This window comes from Danio rerio, chromosome 1, assembly GCF_049306965.1.
Source record: "Danio rerio strain Tuebingen ecotype United States chromosome 1, GRCz12tu, whole genome shotgun sequence".
NCBI classification, from domain to species: Eukaryota; Metazoa; Chordata; class Actinopteri; order Cypriniformes; family Danionidae; genus Danio; species Danio rerio.
This window is the reverse complement of record NC_133176.1, coordinates 32647251-32674184: the sequence shown is the minus strand read 5'-3', so window position 1 is coordinate 32674184 and position 26934 is coordinate 32647251. Positions and strand designations below refer to the sequence as shown.

Here is a 26934-nt window from a genome sequence, read left to right as displayed (position 1 = left end):
GCAGCTTTTGTTTGAAGCTTTCTCTCAGTGAACAGCGTCATGAACAGAACTAACGCAAGAGCTTGAGATAAAAATACACTTTAATCAAGACTAAAGGGAGAATGAAAACACCTTTATCTTTTATGCTTCAGTATCTTTGTAGTAAATAAGCATTGAATGGAGGCCAGAAATGGAACAAAGTGTTCAGTTAAAAATAATACATCTTGAAAATCTAAACACTCACTGTGTTCTCGAATAGATCCTCCAGACAAAAAAAAAGGTTAATCAAAACATATTTGAAGCAAACAGTATCTACTTATTTCTTTGTTATATAGCAATTTACAAACATTTTTATAAATAGAGAGATAAGAAGGCTAGAGTAATCCAAAATACAACAAAAATACTAAACAATTTTTTATTTGTTATTGTACACAAGCACTACTTTAAAGAATTTGGTGCAAAGGTAGTTGTTTAAAAAACAGCATCCAAAATTATAGCAGCAAATGCAAACAATAATTGGATATGACAAATAAATAAAACATGCCAGTTGATTAATAATAAAGATTAATTAAATTGACCTCATTGGACACTTTACAATGTGATGCTTTATCCAGGGTGCTGTTAATTGATTGCTTGTTTGCAGAAGTCATGTAGTGACTCTTTAAAATCACATTAAACAAGTCAAATAAAAACAGGTCAAATTTGTCTTCTTCTTCTTTGTTAATAAATGCAAGTTGTGCAACCGGTGATTTTTGATGTCAGCACTATGTCAGAATTATGCAGGAAAACTTAAGCACAGTAATGCCAGTTATGAGTAAAACAAATATGCAAAAACTTGGACAGTAAAATTATCTAAAATTATTTTAGACTGTTTTGATGCTTGGGCTAGAAGGAAATCTTAATAATAAACCACATGCCAGAGTAATTGGTGGTTAGTTCACTGGGCAACCCTTGCTAAATCAGGGATTAGGCAAGGCAAGGCAAGTTTATTTATATAACAAATGCTATACACAATGGAATTTCAAAGTGCTTTACATAAACATGAATAAAATAAAATATAAAATAAAAATGATTAAAAGAATTAAAAATGATCCAAACTGATTACAATGTGTTAAAACAGGTGATAAAAGACATCATAGTGCAAACTGTCGGACGTAGCACAGTGCTCATTCAGGAAAGGCAGCTAAACAGATGTGTTTCAAGTCTTGATTTGAATGTGCCTAATGTGACCCTATGTGACTGAGCTGAATTAAAGTGAGAGTGAAGTGTTCTGATGCTTTCCAAGGTAACTTTAGATTTGTTTACATATGTTTTGTATTCTTTTGAATTTAATATGAAAAGAAATAAGCAAGAAATAAAGTTGTAAAAAGCAGACCAGACCTAATGCTGAAATTTAAATGTAACTAATTTATGACATCTATTTCTCCATTGTTGAATCTTGGTAGTGCATCACATTCAGACTGAAGCAGGATGTAAAGCATTCAGTATTCATCGGCTGTTTCTGACATAGTTCTCTCTCTTTTCTCTCGAGCAGTCACAAAGTTGAGAAGATCAATGGCAGTCACCACTCCAAACACCATTTGCTTTTGAGATGAGGAGCCATCTGTAAGATCTAAATAAAAACAAAAAATCATTCATTATTAAAAGCAATTCAAGCAAATGTCTTGACACAAGCACTGTTGTCTTGCTACAGTTGCTTAACAATAGTTTTCCAATATGTCACATTTGTAAAATTCATTGATTTTTACTTTCATGTTTAATACCATAAAAGGTGCTTTGAAAAAAAGTTCAAACCTACATTTATATTTAGTCATTTAGCAGGCACTTTTGTCCAAAGCGACTTACAACTGTGGAAGCATTTACTGATTCAACAAGAGGCAATACACACAAGAAGTGCTAATTATACAAAGAAAGTGCTAGTGCTCAGAGAATTAGGTGCTAGGTGCTAGTAAAGTGTTTACTAGAATAAAGTCATGCGTTTAGTGCATATATGTATGTATGTATATATATATATATATACATATACACAGTTGAAGTATATAAGTCAGTATGTCTGATAATATTTTTTTTCTTCTGGAGAAAGTCCTGTTTAATTTCACCTAGAATAAAAGCAGTTTTTAATTTTTTAAAACCATTTCAAAGGTAAATGTTTAGCCCCTTGTAGCTATACATTTTTTCGATAGTCTACAGAACAAACTATCATTATACAATAACTTGCCTAATTACCCTAACCTGCCTAGTTAACCTACTTAAGCCTTTAAATGTCACTTGTTAGCTGTATAGAAGTGGGTTGACAAATATCTAGTAAAATATTATTTACTGTCATTATGGCAAAGATAAAACAAATCAGTTACTAGAGATAAGTTATTAAAACTTATGGTTAAAAATGTGTTGAACAAAAATGTTATTTGATTTAAAAAATAAAAAGGGGGGTCTGACTGTTGATGCATTTCTCTCTGGAGCATTGGTGACCAAGATAGCAACTCTCTGTGATCTATCAAGAGACACAGTTTCTACAATGTCACCATACCACTAAGAAAGACGAGCCAAAGAAGATGTGTGAATTGGATATCTGGGTGCTAACCAAAAAACATAAAACCACAGCTGCCCAACTCACTGTAGAATTAGTTTGTTGGGTGCTCTACGGGGTCATTATACATGGCCAGGCTGCTATAGCACCTTTGGTCAATCATGCCAATGACAAATGCTGGTTTCAATGGTGCCAGCAGTAAAAATCTTGGACTGGACAATGTAAAACACGTATTGTTCTCTGATGAGTTCACCTTCACTGTCTTTCCCACATCCGAGAGAGTAACGGTGTGGAAAAGCCCCAAAGAAGTATACAGTACCACTCAGACTGTTGCACAACTGGAGTGAAGCATATGATGGATTAGGGATGGTTTGTGCCGCAATATCATGGAAGGTGGACAGTAGAATCTGAAGATTCACCATATCAAAAGCAGCAGACAGGTCCAAGGTTCAGATCCTTTCCAGCGTTTTAGCGATAAAAGGAATGGGAGGGACCTGTCTGTAATTTTCAACTATTGAAGTGTTGAGCAGTGGGGTTCCCCAGGCCTGCTTAAAAGTGGTTAAGAATGAGTCAGTGTGAAGTGTTAGTTTTGTGTGTTAGGGCTGGAACTATGGCGAGGGAAATGTGCTGCCAGATGTGTGAGGGAATGGGGTCCAGAGAGCACGTTGTGGGATGGGCAGAGATGAGAATTTTGTATACCTCTCCCTCTGTAAGGATGGAGAAGCAGGTGAGTGAATTTCCTTCAGAAGGTGTTGTTTGATGGAGATTTGGGTTGTTTGTGGTGGGAAACAAAATACTAAATTAAGGGTTTTTTGTGTGTGAAAAAGGAGGCTAAATTATAAGCTCATAAGGAGGTGATGGAGGAGAAAAGAATATGGTATTAAATGTCCTGATTAGTTTGAAGGTGTCTAAAGTGCTGTTGATTTTGCTAAATGAAGTTGTAAACTTGGCAACCATCGTCAATCAAAATTCTAGGTCAAATCAACATTGAAAAATGGTTTATTCATAAAAAATTTAAAATAATAAATTGGTATAATAGACTAATTCAAAAACAAACAAAAAAATAATTATAAAAATATTTATCTGGCAAACCTATTGCTACTGGCTGTGACAATGTTCAAGACTCAATCTAATGACCAAATACTTCTTTGGAAAGACATCAGCTTGATGGCAGTATATTTCCTGTACAATTCTGATATTTGGCTCCATGTCAACGGTACATTTGTACACAAACATACCCAGTCATGCATAGTGTTTGCTCTGCTGCAGCCCCATACCATACAGACCTTTGCTTTTGCATCTGTCCCTCATGAAAGTCTAAATGACCCAATTTTTTGTAAAAGCTCAAGGCAAATAACAAACTTGATTGCATTTCTTGATTTCATTGTAATTTACAAAATGCGCCAACTTTTCGGGGTTGTGCATCTAGTTCAGGGATAAGCAACTTCGGTTCTGGAATGCCACTGCCCTGCAGAGTTTTGCTCCATCCCTAATTAAACACACCTGCCTGAAGCTTTCTAGTGTTTTTAAGACACAAACGAGATTAGATTGTTCAGGTGTGTTTGATTAGTGTTGGAGCAAAACTCTGCAGCACAGTGGCTCTCCAGGACCGAAGTTGCCCATTCCTGATCTAGTTATATGATATTAATTTTGTAAAAAACATATGTCAGTCTGAGATACCCTGCTGAAAAATCCAGCTTAAACCAGCCTAGGCTGGTTGGCTAGTTTTAGAGAGGTTTTGGCCACTTCCAGGCTGGTTTCCAGCCATTTCCAGCCTGATCTTAGCTGGTCAGGCTGGGAGATGACCAGCTAAAACCAGCTTGACCAGTCTGGCCAAGCTGGGAGTCCAGCCAAAACCAGCTATATCCAGCTTAAACCAGGCTGGTCAAGCTGGTTTTAGCTGGATTTGGCTGGTCATTTTCCAGCCTGACCAGCTAAGACCAGGCTGGAGATGGCTGGAAACCAGCCTGGAAATGGCCAAAACCCCTTTAAAACCAGCCTGGTCAACCAGCTAAAACCAGCCAACCAGCCTAGGCTGGTTTAAGCTGGATTTTTCAGCAGAGTACTGTGCATGCATAAGCATTGGAATAATTAAAAACACAATAAAAATTAGGTACTGTAGTGTCTGTCATTTAAACATTTAAATTATATTATGGCATTATAACCATTCCATTTCTGATCTGACCTAGCCAGTATGAATATGTTTTTTTTAAGTGTACTTACAGAGAGTACACTTGAGTGATGAGGGCTTTAAAACAAAATGTAAGTTCATATGTTATGAATATTTCAAATTCGTTTTTGCTTCTGTTGACATGTTGGCTAATCTAATAAAGCATATGTAAAATATGCGATTTTAATTCCAATGTATGTTATTAAAGTCTACATCTCTAAATTAATTTAAAAAATGTTTAGCATATATACTGTGATGTTTATACTATTGAGCCATAAAGCATTAAACTTTAAAAAATTAATTGTAATACGCATACACACACACACACACACACACACACTTAAGGATTCATATAACATTAACAAAAATGCTTACATTAGACTTACATTATCAAAATTATGTAGATGTTTTATAATATTTTCAATTGTTTTTCAAATTAATTGCCTGTAAACATATTTAGATTGACACTTTAACCAAATGTAAAAACTGCACATATTAAGATTAAAGTCTTAAGTGTTTAAAGAATACTCTTATATTCAATTAACTACATTTAATTTCCTTTTTTTATATAAAATGTATACACATTTATGTTTTACTTTAACTCATATAGTTGTTACCTTGACTACCTCTCTTTTCTTACATACAGTAAACTGACCAACAAAAGAAAAAACTGGACCAGGTGGACATCCATCCAAGTAAACATCAGGGATAGATAACAAAATAATAGATTACTTTTAATAAAACTAATATAATGTAAAGTCAAAAGTTTATGGAGGTAAATCAGATTTCCTCCCGTTTAAGTTTGAGTTTAAATGGTATGAATAGTTAATGCACATTATTCAAGCAATGAGAAATCATTACTTAACACTATTTAGTATGTCTGACCATGAAAAACTAACACTTACATTGAATTTGCTCATGAACCACCAGGGCAAAGTGATCAGTTTCCAAGATCCGAGACAACTTTCCCATATTGTCAGTCAGACGAATCTAAAACAGGCAACATGGAGGATGTAAAGTCAGATGAGGTAGGCAAGTTGAAAATTTTCTTTCTACAACTCCTGCACTAACCCCACCTGCTTAAACTGTTTATAGAGCACTTTGCTGACGGGGTCAGAAGGCTTGACTTTTCCTGCTAGAACAGAAGCAAGCATGTTTCCCAGAGTCACCATACCCAGAATCAACCTGCAGTGAGGAAGCCAAACATAAGTGCATTCTATTCTTAAATTGAATGTTGTGGAATATCTTTTTAATACATGTTTTTAATATATAAGTAGCGGTATATTTAATATATTTCCAATACATTAAATTATATTATTATAATCTAATAGTTTTTTTTTAGTTATCATTTTTAGGTCAATAAGATCCACTCACCCAGCTTCATTTACGACAGGTGCCTGGTCAAAGCCCTTATCTTTCAAGATTTTAATAGTTTTTTGGCATGTGACTGTAGGCAGCACAGTAAGTGGAGCAGAGAGGTTTAAACTTTGTAGTTTGAGATTCCACCACCTGGAAGAAATTAAAGGACAAAGAATAACAAAGAATCCAAAATTAATGAGAGGTTGCACTAGTTCTAAATAGCAGACTGCATAATAGTCATAAATAAAGTATGTTTAATATAGACGAGTGGGGCCAGCTGTCAAACAGTGTCCTATGCATAATATCTCAATAACTATACAGTATATTATTATATTTTCCCCTCAAAAAGTTACATTTCATCAAAAGGTAAAAATGTATAAAATTTGTTTTATAATTAAAAAAAGACTGACCAGCTTAAATGTGTTCAAGACGAAACAGTATTTCAATAATGGCAGGTTAGGGTAAGTTAAAAGTAAATGTTATACATCTGTTATTTTAAATACCTGTTAATTTCAACACATACATACATACATACATACATACATACACACACACACAAACACTAGAACACAATAAAGACAGTAAAGATATAATGACATCTAATGCTTATATGACAAAAAAATCTTCTCTTTACCAGGGTTTATTCACCATGATGTCTTCCACCCTTAGAAAGCCCTTCTGGAACATCCACTTATCACTCAAGAACTTAGACCTTAAGAGGCAATTTTCAACAAAATAATTAACAGCAATTCCCACTGCAAGCCACCCTTAGGAAAAAGTATATGTTGTTCATTAAATTAAGTCTACTTAAATAACGTTCAAGTACATTTTAAGTGCAGTATACTTAAGATAGTAAGTATAATAAAATATACAGGGGTTGGACAATGAAAATGAAAAGCCTGGTTTTAGACAAAAATTAATTACTAGTATGGTGTAAGTAGGGCCTCCTTTTGTGACCAATACAGCATCAAGTCCTGCACAGTGGCCAGAGGTATTTTGAGCCATACTTCTTGCAGAAAAGGGGCCGGGTCACAACATGATGCTGGTGGAGGAAGACATTTTCTGACTCGCTCCTCCAAAACACCTCAAAGTTGCTCAACAATTTTTAGATCCAGTGATTGTGCAGACCATGAGACATGTTCCACGTATATGTTCGTCAAACCACTCTGTTACCAGTTTTGCTGTGTGTATTGGGGCATCATCACCCTCGTAATTTTTTAACCAATGAGTGCACATGGTCCTCTGGGATGGTTTAGCAACTACTGGGCCTAGGGAATGGCATGACATTTCAGCCCAAACCATCACTGATCCACTATTATGCTTCAAACTTGGCATGTAACAATCTGAGTGGTTTACTTCTTTGCGGCTTCTCCACACCGCCACTCTCATAAAAGTGGATAAGACAGTGAAGTTGGACTCAAGAGAGAACAATACATGTTTCATATTGTCTACAGCCCAAGATTTTTATTGGCACAATTGAAACCAACATTTGGAATTGGCACAAGTGACCAACAGTTTGGCTACAGTAGCCCGGCCATGTCTATTGTTCCTCTGGAGCTCGCGACGAACAGTTTTGGTCAAATCAGGAGAGTTTTAATTTAATTCTGCAGTGACTTGGGCAGCTGTGATTTTATGTTTTTTGGATACAATATTTATTGTTATATTTATTATATTTTACATAGAATTAAAAACACTTATTCCAAAATAGCAAACTTAACAGTAGCAAAATGACAATTAATTTGGCTGCAAGTATACTTTTATACCATAAATGTACCATTTCTGAATACAAAAATCTTTAGTGATAACTTCAGCTTAATCTAAATATGCTTCTACAAATAGCACATTTTGTCCTCAGTAAAAAAAACAAAAATAAAAATGCTACTGCTATTTCTCACAGAAAAGTGTTGCATTAACACATTTTGCTATATATATATATATATATATATATATATATATATATATATATATATATGTGTTTATTCCCTTTGTGCGTATTAATAAAAATAAATAAATAAATCTATTTAAAAAAAATGGCTGTTCAAAATTGACACCCTTTCAAAATTGTTGACAAATAAGATTGTCTGTATTTGGACAGAACTGTGTGTAGGTATAGTGATATATGAGTGATATAAACACAATAAGTCTCTTTTTTTATTTACTGATGTTAAAACAGGATCCAAATTCCTTCAATTTTGAGGCTCACCGCAACATGATGTAGGAGTGTGGTTTTTCCTGCCCACCGAATTTATTGACAGCCACATATTATCATGTCTCCATTGTAACGCACATAATCATATCCACAAGACTTGTGCAAAGCAACTTTGATTAAAAGATCTGTTCAGCTCTCTATGATCAGCTGCACTTCAAGAATATGAATATTCATCCAGCATTGTATATTACCGTGTGTCCTGTCACTTATGCCATGTAAAAACAGAGCAAAGTTAAGTGTGTGTGTGTGTGTGCGTGCGTGCGTGTGCGTGTGCGTGTGCGTGTATTTTTTTTAACAGAACTGTACTAATAGCACACTTTATAAATTGTACTTATACATTGTATTGCAACCATGTGGTAAAGTTGAAAATTAGTGGAAAACCACGAGTGAAAATATATTTTAAGTACTTTATTAACTAAAGTAATTTAGTTACATCTAATATTAAATTTAACCAGTCTGTGTGTTTTTCCTGAAGAAAAACTAATAAACATATAATAAAATTGAATACGCTTGCAGCCAAATCTTATGCAACTCTCTGACTTGTCTCTCTGACACTTATACTGTCATATACTTTTGCAGGCAGCAAGCTCTTTGCAATTCAGTAGTTCCTGGATGGGAGACCACATGAGAAAGCTAGGTTGCTGCTGGAAGTGGTGTTAGTGAGACCAGCAGGGAGCGCTCAACCTGTGGTCTGTGTAGGGACTCTATACTGCTCAGTGAACGCTGCCGTCTTTGCTGAAGAGACGGTAAACCGAAGTCCTGACACACTGTGGTTGTTAAAAATCCCAGGATGTCCTTCGAAAAACAGAAGGGTTTTAACCCCGGCATCCTGGCAAAATTCGCCCACTGGTCTCTATCTCATGGCCTCCTAGCATCCCTATATCATTGTTGGCTTCATCACACTTTCTCCTCTCCACCTATCAGCTACTGTTAGGTCTGCGATGGCACACAATATGGGTGCCATCGCGCCACCCAGGTGGATACTGCACACTGGTGGTAAATTGAGATTCTCACCAAAAATGTGTAAAGTGTTTTGAGAATCCAGAAAAGCACTAAATAAATGTAAGGAATTATTAATATTAATATACTTACATGTAGTTGCGAATTGAGTCTGGCAAAATCACAACACACCGCTGTCCTTCCTTCAGCTCTTTGGCAAATTTTACTGCAGCTGCCATGGCAGTGCCTGAACTACCACCTGACAAAAGAGACAAAAATGCAAACAATGCAGTGTATACTTACAGGTACAAACTACAATAATGATATTACTTATCATACATATTAAGCCACAATTTGTTAACATATATGTAAATGCATAAGTTAGGTTTTCTGGTTTGCTTAAAAACATTTCTTGAACTATGCCTCGTAAACTAAACTCTTGTTCGTCCCACTTAAATCACAGTAATACATGTCTGGCTACCCCCATAGAGACTTCGATCTATTAAGAATCAAACCAGAAACTAAAAAGTGAAAATACAAATTTTGTAAAGCTTGGTCTCCTAGACATCAGGTCACTAGCACCTAAAGCACTTATCATAAATGAAATAAAAGATAACAATCTTAATGCACTCTGTCTCACAGAAACCTGGCATCTGCAACCGCTGAGCACCTCCGCAAACTGATAGAAAACAATCATAATAATCCAGGATTTTTATTTAACACCATTGCTAAATTAACAAATAATTGGTCATTTTTGGAACAACCGCAAATTAGTAGTGATGACTTCATGATTTTTTTTCACTGATAAAATAGAAGGCTTTAAACCAGGGGTGGCCAACCCTGTTCCAGGAGAGCCACCTTCCGGCAGATTTCAGTTGCTACCCATATCAAACACACCTTCCTGTAATTATCATGTGGTGTTTAGGTCCTAATTAATTGGTTCAGGTGTGTTTGACATGGGTAGCCACTGAAATCTGCAAGAAGGTGGCTCTCCAGGAACAGGGTTGGTCACCCCTGCTTTAGACAGAAAATAGAAGATGTTAAACTTTCTGCACCGCCTTATACTTCAGATCTAGTAAACATTTCACTGAATCAAAATAACCTACAGTGCTTCAAGATCATAGAACAGGAAGAGCTAGATAAAATTATAAATAGTTCTAAACCAGCTATGTGTATGTTGGACTCAATTCCAACAAAATTAGTGAAAGAATTGCTACCTGTTATAGGAAAATCTCTACTTAACGTTATCAACTCTTCTTCATCTTTAGGCCATGTTACTTTCAAGCTAGCTTTTATTAAGCCTATTATTAAGAAACCGCAACTGGATCCCAGCAATTTAGCTAATTATGGGCCTATTTCAAATCTTCCATTTATGTCTAAAATACTAGAAAAAGTTGTTTTGCCCAATTATGCTCCTTTCTGCAGATGAATAATGTTTTTGAATTGTTTCAGTCAGGTTTCAGGGCTCATCACAGTAACCGCATTAGTGAAAATAACCAATGATTTACACTTAGATACTGACCAAGGGGTGCATATCGCAGTTAATTTTACTCGATCTTCGTGCCGCATTTGACACCATTGACCACAATATCCTTATAGACCACTTAAATTCTACAGGTGAACAGGGACAGTCCCTACAATGGTTTAAGTCATACCTAGCTGACCGTTATCAGTTTGTGAATATTAATAGACAGCTTTCACAAATCAGGCCAGTAAAGCATCACCTTAAGTACCTTAAGCATCAGTTTTAGGCCCTTTGCTGTTTAGAATATACATACTACCCCGGAGAGACATTATTAGAAGACATGGGATCAGCTTTCACTGCTATGCAGATGACACTCAATTATATATTTAAACTAAACCTGATGAGACGTCTGAACTGTCTAAGCTAACTGAGTGTATTAAAGATGTTAAAAGTCTGGATTACCAACAATTTCCTTCTCTTAAACTCAGACAAAACAAAATTATTACTTATTGGGCCTAAATCCTGTACACAGCAGATCTCACAACTCAACCTGGAATCAGAAGGATACAAAGTTAGCATTAGCTCTACTATAAAAGATCTGGGTGTCATATTAGACAGCAATTTAACTTTGGAAAATAATATATCCCATGTCATAAAAACTGCCTTCTTTCATGACTTTTAGGCTGGATTACTGTAATGCTCTGTTTACTGGTTGCCCAGTACCCTCTATTAACAAACTTTAACTAGTACAAAATGCATCTGCCAGAGTTCTTACCAGGTCTAGAAAATATGATCATAACACCCCAATTTTATCCTCCTTACACTGGCTGCCTGTTAAGTTTCGTATTTATTTTAAAATATTGCTTCTTACCTATAAAGCTTTAAATAATCTAGCTCCTGTTTATCTAACCAACTAGATTCAAAACTAGATTAAAGCCATATCTTTTAATAAAGCATACACTCAATGCATCACATAGGGGTATAAAGTGTGAATTTGCTCTACGCAGGGTTTTTTTTTTACATCTCGTTTGTATACACTATGAAGCTTTATTCTCTTTATTCTATATTTCCACCTGGGGATACTCATCCCAAGGCCCTCAGAGACTATGCAGCGCCACTGATGTGATCCAAGACCAGCGACGAGATGATTACAAGGTTTACATAATCCTGGACCAGGCTGTATCCTGAGCAGCTGCTGTGGTGGTCTTGGAGAAGTAGAGAGCATGTGACTGATTCCTGTGATGCTCCAGGGACAGACGAGCCTTCACTAACGTATAACGTTCTCCAGCCTTCAGCACCTAGACTGCAACTCAGCACAAGACGTTTGGCCATAGGAGAAATGGTCGTGCCCAACTGAGCCTGGTTTCTCTCAAGGTTTTTTAAATTCTTCACTTTGGCCTATTGGTGAAGTTTTTTGTAGCCACTGGCTTGCAAGGTTCGGGACCTGCAGAGCTGCGCATTGATGGATTTGCTCCTCAGTGTTTGGACTCTCAGTGTTGAATATTAAACCACACTAAACTGAGCTAAACTGAACAAACTCTGAAAACTGAATTGACACTGTTTTAATTTACTATAATATTCTAAGTGAAGCTGCTTTGACACAATCTACATGGTAACAATCTACATCCACTCATTGGTTTTTCACTCTGTTAGAGTAGTATGCCTGTTTTATCCAGAATTGATTCTTTCGGAGGATGTGATCAATTGTACAGAGGCTGATGGCATTTATCTCTTTAAAAATAAAGGACATCATCATCCTCCACCTCCTCCTCTACTCTGGTGTCCTTGACCTGTTCTTCATCATCATCTTCTTCTCTTCCTCCATCTTCTTCTTTTCTTCCTCCACCACTCTGTTGTCCTTTACTTTTTCTTCCTTGTCTTCTCTTTCTTCACCACTCTATCCATCGAAGTTTCTGATTAGTGTGTGATAAATTTTGAGCCGTGCTCAAACTGAGCTCAAGCTGTGCTGACTTGAGTTAACATTATTGAATGCTAGTGCTTTGTAACGTTGGGATTTTTGTGTAGACAGTTCACCAAACATACAGTTTGCAGTTGCAGTTCACCAACTATAACTCTTGTTTCAAAGCAGGGAGCAGTGGTTAAAGTTTAGAGAAATGGATGTGCTTTTTCAAAAATGCAATTATAGTTTTGAAATTTTTGTTCTAAACAATGCTTATAGTTTTTTTTTTAGCAATTAAGAAAAACTGTAATAAAAGACAATGTGCTTACCACATAATAGCCCTTCATCTCTTATAAGCATTCGGGCCATGGCAAATGATTCCTCATCCTTGGATTTGTACCATTTGTCAACCAACTGAAAAAACATAGTGGTTTCAGTGTAGACCTAAATGATTTGGATTTAACTGGTTCTCAAAAATAGGATGGTGTAAGAAAAACTTGAATTCTATCTCCATCTACTGGTAATGAACAGAATAGCAAAAAAAGTGTAACTGATGTAAACATACAACATGGCCCTTGATTTCATGTGTCAAATTTTACAGAAGAACAGATAAAATGAAAAGGGAGTATAATACAAAAATACAGTAATAAAAAAAATTAAACAATCATTATGTTTACATAAATGGTTGTCTGTGGTAGGAGTGAAAAAAATCTGCAAATAATATGTTAGTGTAAAAACAAGAAAAAGTACATTAGATCTACAGTATCTACACCCTTATCTAGAGTCACTCACAGATCTATCGAGAACAGTGGGTATGAAGTCATATCCAATGCCCTCCACCTCATACTGGTTTTTATCTGTTCGGTTCAGTTCATCAGGCTCAGCAAGGATTGAGCCCTCTGGGTCCACAGCGACAATCTAGCAAAACACAGACAGACTTCATTGTTGAGATTTACCCTGCCACATCAGGCCCATTCACATTACTTGGGCCCAATCACAAACTTATAAGTGGTAAGATTACAAAATTGCAGCATGCTCTTATAAAATTAACACTATATATATACACACACACACGAACAAAACGAGCTATATATACCTTAATATTTGGGCACTTTTCCTTCAATTTCCGAGCGATGCCAGTAATGGTGCCACCTGTGCCAGCTCCTGCCACCAGCATATCCACTTTCCCTGGACACAGGTGAGTAAATTATTTAAGACAACAGGACAAACACAGCAAGAGTGAGCTCCATTTGTGCTGCTAAGTTCAAAAGCAAAAAAAGACAAGAACAAAGTCAGAGAGAAACAATAAAAAAAAATAAAACAACTACCATCACATTGCTCCAGAATTTCCTCTGCAGTGGTGTCATAATGAGCCAGGGGGTTGCTGGGATTGCGATATTGGTCCAGAATATGAGAGTTAGGGATCTCATTTTTCAAGCGCCAAGCCACTCCCACATGTGACTCTGGGGAGTCAAACCGAGCACTGGTGGGTGTTCGGACAATCTCTGCTCCCAAAGCTCTCAACACATCAACCTATGAAAAGACTCTTGTATCACTTCATCAAATCAGGTTTTGCTACAACTGGAATTAATTTTACCTTTTCCATGCTCATTTTCTCAGGCATAACAATTATACAGCGATAACCCTTTACCGCTGCAGCCAGTGCAAGACCAATACCTGCACAAAGTGAACACAACCAAACTCCTTAAGACCTGAATATTTTGCGCATATATAAGGAAAAAAAAAAACACTACAAAAGGGCACTATGATTAACATAACATTCAAAATGATTCATACTTGGAATGGTGAAATGTAGATGACAAAAGTATCAGTATATGTATATGTATAAACATAATAGTTTTAATAACTCATTTTTTAATATCTTTGCCTTGATGACAGTAAATAATATTTTACTAGATATTTTTCAAGACACTTCTATACAGCTTAAAGTGACATTTAAGCTAGGTTAATTAGATTAACTAGGCAGGTTGAGGTAATTAGGCAAGTTTTTGAAAAAATATATATAGCTGAAAGGGGCTAATAAGTTTGACAATATTTAAAAAACGAATTAAAAACTGCTTTTATTCTAGCCAAAATAAAACAAATAAGACTTTTTTCCGAAGAAAGAATATTATCAGACATACTGTAAAAATTTCCTTGCTCTGTTGAACATCATTTGGGAAAAATTTGAAAAAAAAAAAAAAATGCAAAGGGGGGCTAATAATTCTGATTCTGACTTCAACTGTATGTATGTATGTACAGTATGTATGTACAGTATGTATGCATGTATGTATATATACACACACACACACACACACAATCTCAGTTTTCTTATGTGTATAAAAGTTATCTGTTCACAAAAACATTAAATCAATCAGATTTCAAACTCTCCACCATGGCCAACACCAAAGAGGTGTCCAAAGGATGTCAAAGACAAGATTGTAGACATGGAAGACTGATTGAACTTTCTTCCAAACGTCAAATATGGAGATGGAAACATTTAATTTTGTGGGTGTTTTTCGGCCAAGGCAGGGGTGTCCAAGCTCGGTCCTGGAGGGCCGGTGTCGTGGAAAGTTTTGTTCCAACCCCAATCAGACACACCAGGGCTAGCTAATCAAGCTCTTACTAGGCTTTCTAGAAACATCCCTGCAGGTGTGTTGAGGCAAGTTGGAGCTAAACTCTCCAGGACACCAGCCCTCCAGGACCGAGTTTGGACACCCCTGTGCTAAGGGGACAGGACAACTGCACAGCATCAAAGGGATGATGGATGGGGCCATGTGCTGTCAGATCTTGGCAGAAAACCATTAAAAATGGGATAGATATTCTAGCATTACAATGACCCAAAAAACATGGCCAAGGCAATAAAGAAGTGGCACAAAAAAAACCACATTAAGGTTCTGGAGTAGCCAAGCCAATCTCCAGACCTTAAATCGCATAAAGAATTTGTAAAGTCAGCTGAAAATTTAAGTTGCAAAATGTCAAGCCTCACAACCTTAATAACTTGGATAGGATCTACCTAGAGGAGTCGGACAAAATCATAACTTAGATGAAACCTGAGATGTGCAAAACTGGTGGCCAACTACAAGAAAAGCCTGATGCCAAAAATGATGCCAAAAAGGATTTGAAGTTGTGTTTTGCAATTGGGTCAAATAATTATTCCACTCATTAAAATGGAATTCAGTTTATACATTTTTACAATATATTTTTAAAATATTTTTGCTGCCATTCTGTCTCTCGCAGTTAACTTAAATCTGCCATTACAATTATAGATGTATCACTTCTTTGTGCATGGACAATCAAATACATTTTGCCCCACTACATTTAGTGTTTGTGTTACCTGTATTTCCAGAGGTGGGCTCTATAATGGTGTCTCCAGGATTGAGAATGCCTTCCCTTTCTGCATCCTCCACCATACGCAGACTAATACGGTCCTTCACACTACCACCAGCATTAAAGAACTCACACTTTGCCACTGCAGACATACAAAAATAGCCGATGAAATAACTGTTCTTACTAGATCTTGTTGTCACTTATATAAATGACTTCTGCTTCAAGACTTTTATGTAACAATACAGCCAGTTGAAGTTTAATTTTTCAAAATTGTCATAAGGTAAGAATAGGTGTTGTTCATTAGTTAGAACATTGATGAAAGGTTTTGATCCACTTAAAAAAATTACTAGTATATATCTACAGTATTACTGTTCAAAAAGTAGAAACAGGAATCAATCACTTACAAAGTTCACACTTTAATCCAAATATCTTAGAGATCTTGTTTATGTTGACCAGCGGTGTGTCTCCAATCTTGCCCAATATGTTGGGTAGAATGCACTCAGCTTTTGTCCTTCAAGAAAGTGAAGAAAGTAAGCAAGCAAGCAGGAAAGAAAGACTTAAGAAAAATCCCCACATCAGACTTTTTTTTTTTTACAGCAATTAATGACATTTGGCTAAAAGCAGTTAAAATATACACAATTAAACTGTGACTGAATAATAATAATAAAACTATTCTACAGTACTGTATCAGATGTTGTATTATCATTATTAGATGTGGTATTATTACAGTACTGTATTATTATGATACCTTGATACACAGAACACTAATACAGCATAGAGAGCAAATATTTATTCACAGAAATTAAACAAAAATCTGTTTATATGAGGTCACAGCCATAGTAACTCAGTAATTCTTTTCAGCCTTAATAGACCCAGCAAATAAAATCCACTCATCTTTCAAAAAGCAGGAATTTATCTTTCCTGCTGTTAAATACAGTCCTACGTGAAGAAATGTCATCTAAGTCAGTATTTACAACAAGTCAATATGAAAAGCCGATTTCTTAAAGAAACAACAGATATTTTTGCCACTTTTAATCAAATAGCAGACAGATGCCCCCTTAGCAAACTGAACCGAACCATACCGTGGGCCCAATAATGTGAACTGAACTGGATCGTGGCATCTGTTTATCATTATACCAAAGGATGACATTAACTTTTTTGATCACCAGCCACTGTGGCTAGTGGTTTTCCAAAGCTATTAGCTACTGACTTTATATTTTGTCAAAATTTTGTTGTTGAGAAAATATATTTTATAAATTTGACTTGGGCATGTTAAAATTATACTTGATTTCAATTTTGTGTCTACATGCCTCTTCATTCATTTTACTTTGTTGTTTGTTGTTTATCACCTTACACTTAATACAAATATGCTTCTTAAACATATACACACATATACAGACATTACCTTTATGCAATAAAATTGCAGGTTAACTATGTCTATATATAATAACTTATATTTGATTGTAACCTTTTCTAAAATAATATAATAACATGCACCTTTTGTAAGGCTGCTTTGAAACAATAATTATTGTAAAAAGCACTGTACAATTAAATTTAAATCCAATTGAACATTGCGCAATGAGCATGAGCAAACAGTTTTATACAGTACGTCACATTGCAATCAGTTTTTATTTCACATTACTTTTCAGAACTCAACACTAAGTATTTACCAAAGTTTTGTCCGAATACACCAAACTATTTATTTATAAGCAGCAACATTAAAATATTGCGTCAAAACAAATTAAATGTAGCTTTATACATAGAATTTTAATTCAACAAAAATGTTCTTAAAAATACAGTTGACATTTAAAACAATTATTGTCATTTATGTAATGTATGTAACTATGCACAGTAGTCTGTGCAGGCTAACGGTCACAGATCACCAGCTAACTATACATATATGGAGAGTTAATCTCTTATTAAAGCAATGTTATTATAAAGGATGATAATCAAGCCATATTAACAAAATTTCTGTAAAAAAAAAAAAACATATTGTGTGTGATAATAAAAGGATGATCACACGCACACGGTTAACATTAGACCCATTCATGATGAATGGGTAAAGCAAAAGTGGCAACCACTGCTTCTTAAAAAAATGTTTTCGTAAAAATCTTGAGCTCTTGCAAGCAGCAGGACTGTGGGTGCACAAGCATCACTTTTTGTACAGTCTATTTCAAAGAGAACCAAACACAACAGTTTTGTTTCCAGGCATGGCACCAAAGCCCTCGTCAGTGAGTGAGGATATGCTGTCTCGCCATGCGTATGATGATCCTTTCATTTGGTATTCACCTTTCTTTTGCTCGTGTGAACAGATCAGGTCAGGTCAGTCTTGCTGCTTCTTAATTCTAAGTTTGCATTTGCATCCACATCCATGACAAGCAGTCATAAACTTAAACTTTAATTGTTAGTGACGAGCCAGCACTAGCCCAATCAGTCAATCTAGCCCAATCAACTTATAGCGACATTTAAAGGCTTAACTGGGTTAATTAGGTTAACTAGGCAGGTTAGGGTAATTAGGCAAGTTATTGTATAACAATGGTTTGTTCAGTAGACTATCAGAAAAATAAATGTAGCTTAAAGGGGCTAATAATTTTGATAAATTTTGATATACATACATACTTATATATATACACACACACACACACACACACACACACACACACACACACACACACACACACACACACACACACACACACACACACACACACACAGCTGCAGCTAATTAAAGTGCTGTTAAGCCACCCATATTTAAGAGGAGAAAATGGCCAGCTCTGACTGAGAGAACTCCACATACTAACTCTCTATTTCTCTTCAGATTCCAGCAACTGATCAGCTAAAAACTCATCCGCACTTCTTTGCAGAGTGGCACAATCCTCTGGAACACTTTCACCTTCCTGGCCAGAGGACACATCGGAGTAACGCCATTCACCTCTTTATTCATTGAAAATTGAAAATAAGGCATGCTCTGGGGAATCTATGTTTACCGTACCAGCTGTGTTGTATTCCCTCTTTCTCACCAAAGCTAGTTTAGAATGCGGGTAGATTGAGTGGATTATTCAACACAAACCTGTGAGAAACACCATTATTACCATCAGATTTGTTTCTCACAGGCAGGCTACTCGCTCTCTTGTTCTCACTCCAACTACTTCTGCCTGGAATCAGAGATTCCCCCTCAGCTGACGTCAGAGTACTTCATTCACAAACTGATGGATATTTAGGCCTGGCAACAAATGTTCTTGGAACAGCTAGATGAGGGGAAGTTCATTGGCAAAAAGGGTATGCCTGGCGATACCTCTTTACTTTGATGTCTAGCCCCATCCAGTGAAACCTATCCTAGATCCTATATCGTGTTGGTGGTCTCCAGCTGTCCAGCAATCAGATGGGTGTGAGCGAGTTCCAGAACTGTGGCTTTCTTGCACTTTAGTACCACTAGCCGGGACTTTTTCTGTCGCTCCGCAACACAGTACAGCATACCAGACTGAATAGCCTTGTATGAGGTGAGGAGCTGAAAGTCACATGAGGTTTGATCTCTTTGGCTTTTCCTGAATGATCTGGATATGTTGTTACAAGTCAATAAATTCATTATATATATACAGTGGTAACAGAAAGTATTCAGACCCCCTAAAGGGTCACTGTAGTAAAGTTTGATGTTTTGTGGGAAGAAAAAGACAGGGTTGGCGAATCTGTGATATAAGGTAAGTAGAAGTCTTTTTATTTTCAATTATAACCACCACACGTGAAGCTGTGTGTGTGAGTGACTGCTCTCTTCCTTCTCCTAAAGAATTCTCCTTCTCCGGTCCAATCACTAGAATAAACAGGTGTTATTTATTATTGCTGATTGGACTGCTGATTGGCCGCCAGGCTCCGAGCATGCTCTCCCCCCTCATTGGGTGTTCGATCATGCTTACCTCTCCACAGTCACAAAACCCCAAAACACATTTTTTTATCATTAATTTATGAGAAAGACTTTGAAACAATCATAGTGCTCTATTGTGAATGAGTTGCAACTTAATCAATATGCATGATATAACTTCAAAGACTCTTTTTACCTGTTGTGGTGTTCAGAAAGATGTCACATTGTGCTGCTAACTAAACAAATGGAAGAAGAAGAATTGTTGGGTGACATGGGTTGTCATTGTTGCGTTAACAAATGTGCCGCAATGATGTTTTTTTTTTTTTTTTTTTTTTTTTACCCAAGAGCTTTTTGCATCTGGAAATGGTGAAATCTGGATATATGCTGCTCTACAAATGTAAAGAGGTAAACACCCTAATCAAACTATTACCATCAAGTAGGATTTTCGCTGCGTTTCAGCACCTTGAAACGGTTATCATGTCATGCCTACTCAATACTCTCACCAAAACAAAACTGGACTCATCCACTTTCCTGACTTTTTTCAAACTAGAGGTGTGAAAACACCCTGCTGAGACAGGGGTGGGGGTATTTGTTAATAAAGCTACATTTTTGCAGCTTTATTAAAAAAAAGAAAATCTGGAATATCACATAGCCCTAAGCATTCAGACCCTTTGCTGTGACACTGAGGTGCTGACCATTTTATCTGATCATCCTCGATATGGTTATACACCTTCATATGAGTCCAGAAGTGCTTGATTATACTGATAAAACTTGATTAGGAAAGCCACACACCTGTCTATACAAGATCTTAAGCCATGTTCAGACCAGAAACGCAAGCTCATGCAACAAGTTTTGCAGTTTGCTTTGTTGCAAAGTTAAAGCTTGTTGAACTTTGACCTGTGAAATCACATCACATGACTGCGTGAGACCAATCGAAGATCAAAACATGACCTATCTAGACAGAATTTAAGTATGGAGCAATCGCTCACTTTTTTAAATGTCTAAGCATCTAGTTTAATCCTGTCTCTTTAGCATCGCCGTACAACCGAATTTTGTATGCGCAAACTCTAATGTGACCACGGCATTACAGCTCACATTACATGTCAGAGCAAATGAGAATCATTTCAAAGCAACTTTCCTGAAGAGCTCAGAGACAGAAGTAGGACAAGGTTATAAAAATCTGGCCAAGGTTATAACAAAGATTCATAAAAAAGGTAACAAAAAAAGGTTCCTAAGAGAACAGTGGCCTCCATAATCCTTAAATGGAAGACGTTTGGGAGAAGAGCCTTGGTGGGAGAGGTATTATGACGGTATTATGTTGTGGGGGTGTTTTTCAGCTGGGGGGACAAGACAACTGATTACAATCGAGGGAAAGATAAATGAGGCCAAGTCCAGGGATATCCTGGACAAAAACCTTACCTAGAGTGCTCAGGACATCAGGCTGGGCAGAATGTTTACCTTCTAACAAGACAATTCAATTCATCTTTATTTTTATAGCAAATTTAATTCATCTTGTTGTCTGTATCTAACAACATATTCCCCAACTTTGGTCTTTTAAATCTAATACTTGTTCTCGGGTAATGTGTTTTGCCTGATAAGTTAATAATTAATGTAACCACGTACATTCTGTATATTGAGTAATTCCTTGCCTTTATTTACTATAATGTATAAACTTATTGTTCGTTATTCTTTTATAATGGCCATTATTGATTATTAAACTGATATTAAGCAAAAGAGAGGGCATGTTTTGTAATTTCAATGAAAATGAAAGAAGGCAGTAATGTTAGACTCTGTTTTGTTATGAATACGCATGCAATGAAGATGACGCTCATATATGCAGCACAACGCCTTAAAATTTCTGCTGTCTGTTAAGTTGTTAATATCAAAATAGCAGTTCCTTCATGTTTTTATTTTATTGTTAAGAAAATGAAACAATGTAGCCAGGATGGTGTGAATAAAGTTATAAGGTACACCGTTCCCTTTAAAGATTTACCCGACATGTTCTCCGGAGTCTGTTTTCCATATCAAACTTGCGAAGTCTGAACTTACAAGGAGAGGATGCAGAAATTTAACTGTGTGTAGGTTACTTAATCTTGAGGAAAAGCCCCATTCAGAGAGGCGAATGTCAGCAGCCCCGCCTCCATTTTCAAATGTCTCCGTTTTCCCGCATCCACACTGAGATGGAGCAGCAGCGTTTTTTAGGAAGAAAACTGCCTCTTCAGCGTTTCCAAAACGCTCGGTTTTCGGCGCTCAAAAACTCTGGCGTAGTGTGGACGGATGGCGTAACCGTAGCAAAACTTGCGCGTTTTCAAACTACAACACATTAGTGATAACGGGGCTTGAGTGCGGGGTCTGTGTCGTGATCTGTTGCTCCATATTGCAATGATGGAGAAAAGCTCTTCAAACCCTGGCCAGTCTCTTGCAAGTAGGAGGGGGATGGGTAGGTCTGGCATAACACCTACTTCCAATGTGTGTGTGTGTGTGTGTATATATATATATATATATATATATATATATATATATATATATATATATAGAGAGAGAGAGAGAGAGAGAGAGAGAGAGAGAGAGAGAGAGAGAGAGAGAGAGAGAGAGAGAGAGAGAGAGAGAGAGAGAGAGAGAGAGAGAGAGAGAGAGAGAGAAAGAGCGAAGAGAGGATTTTTTTTTCAACAAATTTCTAAACATAATAGTTTTAATAACTCATTTCTAATACCTGATTTATTTTATCTTTGCCATGATGACAGTAAATTATTATTTAGTAGATATTTCAAGACACTTCTATTCAGCTTATAGTGACATTTAAAGGCTTAGGTAAGTTAATTAGGTTAACTAGGCAGGTTAGGGTAAATAGGCAAGTTATTATATAACGATGGTTTGTTTTGTAGAGTATTAAAAAAAATCTAGCTTAAAGGGGCTAATAATGTTGACCTCAAAACGGTTTTTAAAACATTTAAAACTGCTATAATTGACATCAAAATAAAACAAAGAAGACATTCTCCAAAAGAAAACAAAATGAGATATTAAAACCCATATGATGTCTTATTTTCATTTTGTAGAAAGTAACAAATGTCCTTCAGGTAAATGCATTGGGGTAAAAGTATAGAATTTATTGAAAAAAAGTAAAAGTTAAAGTTACCAGAAATTTAAATGCTGAAGTAAAATGCAGATACTGTATATAATATAAATAGGCATTATTACTTTACACCTTTACATTACACCAGCGGTACTGACGTACTAACGTATTCACCATTTTACTACAGTGGTAGTACAGTAATAATTATGCATTACCTGGGAAAGTATGTGTGAGGGGAATTTTCATGAGACATTCCTGGTTTCCATGTACATCTGCTTGGCAGGTCAGGACGAATCCATTTAGGGTCAGCAGTGGCAATTTCTTTATTCAGCTGTGGGGGTCTGTCTCCATCATCCGCACCCAACTTCTTATCTACATTATTCGTGCCACTGAGGTTTTTGCCCAAAAAAGGGCAGGGAGAGGTGTCATTCTCTTTGTTGGAGGGGACTGAAGGCATTATTCCTCAATAGTTCCCTGTGAAAAGTTTAAATCCAGAATAATGTTCACAAAATATTTAACTTATTATACTGTAGATTTTGACCACCTTGAATTTTCCATATGTTGAAAGAACATGATTGGAATGAAATGTGTCACATTTAAGATAAATAATTGAGTAATTATATATAATCTTAATTTAAAGTATTAAAAATTTTATACACAATTATCCATTGATTTAAAAGGCCAAACTCTAGAAACATTGTATCTGGCATACTTTCAGGTTTGCTGACATAATACTTATGCCATTAGCTATAATGACTAAGACAAAAAAAAGTGTGACCAGCATAGTTTAGATGTTTTGTTTTGATGTTGTTGTTGCTATTAATAAATTGTATTCAGAAAATATTTAAGTTGAGGAAACCTCTGAAATGAATGAAAGGAAAATATCTTTGCATTCAAGTTACATTTTTTTTTTATCAGTTTTTGCTTTTCTGGTGAATTAAACTAATTCTTTTATTCATTTTGCTTTGACTTAGCCCTGATAATCAGGGCTTACCACAGCTGAATAAACTGCCAACTATTCCAGCAGATGCCCTTCCAGCCACAGCCCAGTACAATGAAAACACCCATTTTTAGTCTGTTATTGAGTCTATTTCTTTACTTGTGTAAATGTGTATATTTATATTTATTCAGTTGAAACTAATTTCAGTAATACTATTGACTAATATCAAAGTGTTTATTAACTAATATGAAAGTGTTTATTTGATTTATTTACAATACAGTTTGTAAAGTTATATTTTCTGACTTTTAGCTGATTATTATATGAGACTTGCTTTGTTTACCAAATAAGTGGATCTAGATGGATTTGCATTGTAAACATTTAATGACAGTTAAAAAGCTAAAAAGCTATAATTTTATATTGCATTTTTATTGTGTGTGTATATATATATATATATATATATATATATATATATATATATATATATATATATATATATATTTATTTATTTATTTATTTATTTATTTTATTATTATTATTTTTTTTTTTATTCACACACAACCCCAAATCAGAATAAATTCCCCAAAAAAGAACGGGGCGAGGCTTTCAAACATAAAACTCACGTTTCTGTGTATTCGCATTTTAAAGCAAGCCTACAAGTTTTATTACATGGAATCAAATGTCTCCCAAATAGGTTGACTTTGAGAATATCTGTCCACCCTTGACGTATTCCTACAAAGTATGAGGAAGTTGGTCCACGTGCTAGCTCTTACTGTGTCCATGTGCTCTAGGAAGCGCAAACTCTTTCAAGCAAAAATAGCACTTAACAGGCTGCGATCCCACATACAGTATACTCACTTTCCGTATAAAACTGTACTCCTAAACACTTCTTTAATAAATCTAAAACTGTACAACAAACACGGGGCAACTACATCATGCACCTGCAAATTATAAACCTAGTGCACGTTTATGTTTTTTGTGTTTTAGTCAGCTAGTCGTTCAAATAAGTCTAGACATTAAATTTCGCTTAGCCGTATACATAAAAAAAACAAAGAAAAGTAATAGTAGCTGTGCATAGTTAATGGTTATACTAACACCACTCCTCACATTTTTAAAAATCTGAGTATTTCAACATATTTAAAGCAGCAATTGATTTATTTTTACTTTACAAGTCTATTTACCAACGTTCACAATATACTGTGTGAAACACCATTTTCTGCCTAAATATTCCTGACTAAAATTACAGCTGCCTATTACCATTACAGCAGTTCAGCGGCTAAAGAACACAATTACCTTGCTGATATGAGCACCGACCGTCCTCTTTCTCAGTTGGGCACAGAAACACCTGTCATTTAAATTAACGGGGCCGATGGCTTATTTGGAAATTTGCCATTTGTTGACGTGGAATCTGATTGGCTGGTGGGAGGGCGTTATCGTTTGCTCTCCTATCAGCAGTTGGGAAAGGTCCAACTTTTTTAAAAAACACGGAGCAAACTTTTTGCCTACAACTCGTAACTTAGACTGCAATTTATAAGCATTTGAATTTTAATATTATTTTGTTGTTTATTCAATTGCCAATTTGAATTTTAATATTATTTTGTTGTTTATTTAAATTGCCATTCTATAGACTAATTAGTTGTCAATTATTGACACACAGAAAAAGTAATATTACGTCTTGGATTGTATGCACTAGAAAGAATTATGACATCAGATGTATTTTGAGATAGCCTAATATTGGGGGGTATTGAAATATATTAAGCTTGTCGAATAGGACTAACTGAAAAAATGCATATGAATTAGGCTAACATTTTGCATTTTAATTATTTGAATTGCCAGGGTTTGTATTTTAGGTCCTGGGGTTGTTTAATTAAGCAGTGCCCATCTTTAACTCTTTATGTCCTTTGATCTTATATCCAAAAAGTATGTAATTTTGTTTAAATTCCTCTTTTTGTCAAACTAACAATAAAACATACTTTTTAAAAATGTACTACATTTCTGTTATGCTTTTTTCATATTATTCAACTCCCTTTTAGGTGTCAAAACCACTGTTTTTGCCATTTGGTTACCATTAATATATCTTAATTAAGCAGTAGTGAAACAAGGTAAATATTTTATAGTTATTAACGTGAGACTATTATCAATACGAATTTTTACACAAAATATAGCTGTCACACAGTATCAGTGTCATTTTCATCAGTGTCATAACAAATAAAAAAAATCAAGGTAAATATTGCTTGATAAGGTAATATATTTTTTTCTGTCATTTCCTAACATGCTATTTTCAAGGGTGTTTTTAAAATGTGAACAAAATGAAGGTAAATAAGAGTATTTGGTATACATGAAATGCTAGTATCAGTTCAAAGCTAATCTGTAAAGCTACCTTTAATTTTTTCACAATAAACTTTATGAATGTAATTTAAACCACACTGTCCTCTTTGGTGGAACAGACAGCATGTGGTAGAAATAACATTTATGGTTACAAAACACAATTGAATTGGATTGTGAAAGAACAGGGGTTGGACAATAAAACTGAAACACTGGCCAATTCATTGTTGGAGGTTTCAGGGCTAAATTTTAGAAGCTGGTGGCCAAACCTTATTAATTGCATATAATAATATAAGCAGAGTGTGAAGGTTTAATTAGCAGAGTGAAGCTTCGGTCACACTGGACTTTTCTCCCCATTGAATTCCGTTCATATGCACGTGAATGCTTCAGACCGGAAACGCAAGCTTGTGCGTCAAGTTTCACAGACCACTGCGTTGCAAAGTTCAAGCTTGGTAAACTCTGACCTGCGAAATAGCATCACCTGACTGTGTGAGATCAATCGAGGGTCAAAATATGACCTCTCTGGACAGAAATTTAAAATATTTTTTTACCTAATCATCTTGTTTAATTCTGCTCATTTTCGCAGCGCCCTATGACAGAATTTTGCAAGCTAAAACTCTAGCGTGACTGCGGCATAATAGCACAGCTTTGACATATTAGAGTTCAAGAGAAGATAAATTCTTTGTTTGTGTCTCCCTGGCACATCTGTCACGAAGACAGCAAGTCTTCAAAATATATCAAGAGCCACAGTAATCAGAGTAATGTCAGCAAACCACCAAGAAAAAGAACCACATCCAACAGATGTAACTATGGACTCAAGAGGAAGCGGTTTGAAAGGAATGTTCAGGTGCCAATGAATAGG

General features: G+C 35.7%; 1 protein-coding gene across 2 annotated transcripts; it reads right to left on the bottom strand.

Annotated features, from left to right (window-relative positions):
• Positions 1-380: 380 nt before the first annotated feature.
• cbsa (cystathionine beta-synthase a) lies at positions 381-25097 on the bottom strand. 2 transcript variants are annotated; one of them, XM_073944152.1, is made up of 15 exons: positions 25041-25097; positions 23026-23284; positions 16286-16392; positions 15889-16023; positions 14149-14228; positions 13880-14084; positions 13648-13739; positions 13344-13469; positions 12881-12965; positions 9340-9445; positions 6673-6750; positions 6054-6188; positions 5756-5864; positions 5525-5669; positions 381-1591 (listed from the first exon to the last, which is right to left on the bottom strand). In XM_073944152.1, exons 2-14 carry the CDS (start codon positions 23265-23267, stop codon positions 5574-5576), a joined length of 1596 nt encoding a protein of 531 aa, XP_073800253.1. In that variant the 5' UTR covers positions 23268-23284; positions 25041-25097; the 3' UTR covers positions 381-1591; positions 5525-5573.
• Positions 25098-26934: the final 1837 nt, after the last annotated feature.

Coding starts and splice junctions, on each gene's coding strand:
- cbsa (XM_073944152.1), bottom strand. CDS start 23,267: ATGCCTTCAGTCCCCTCCAACAAAGAGAATGACACCTCTCCCTGCCCT. Junction 14,229..15,888: donor GCCCACCTCTGGAAATACAG/GTAACACAAACA, acceptor CACTTTGTGCAG/GTATTGGTCTTGCACTGGCT. Junction 5,670..5,755: donor TCTATAAACAGTTTAAGCAG/GTGGGGTTAGTG, acceptor TGCCTGTTTTAG/ATTCGTCTGACTGACAATAT.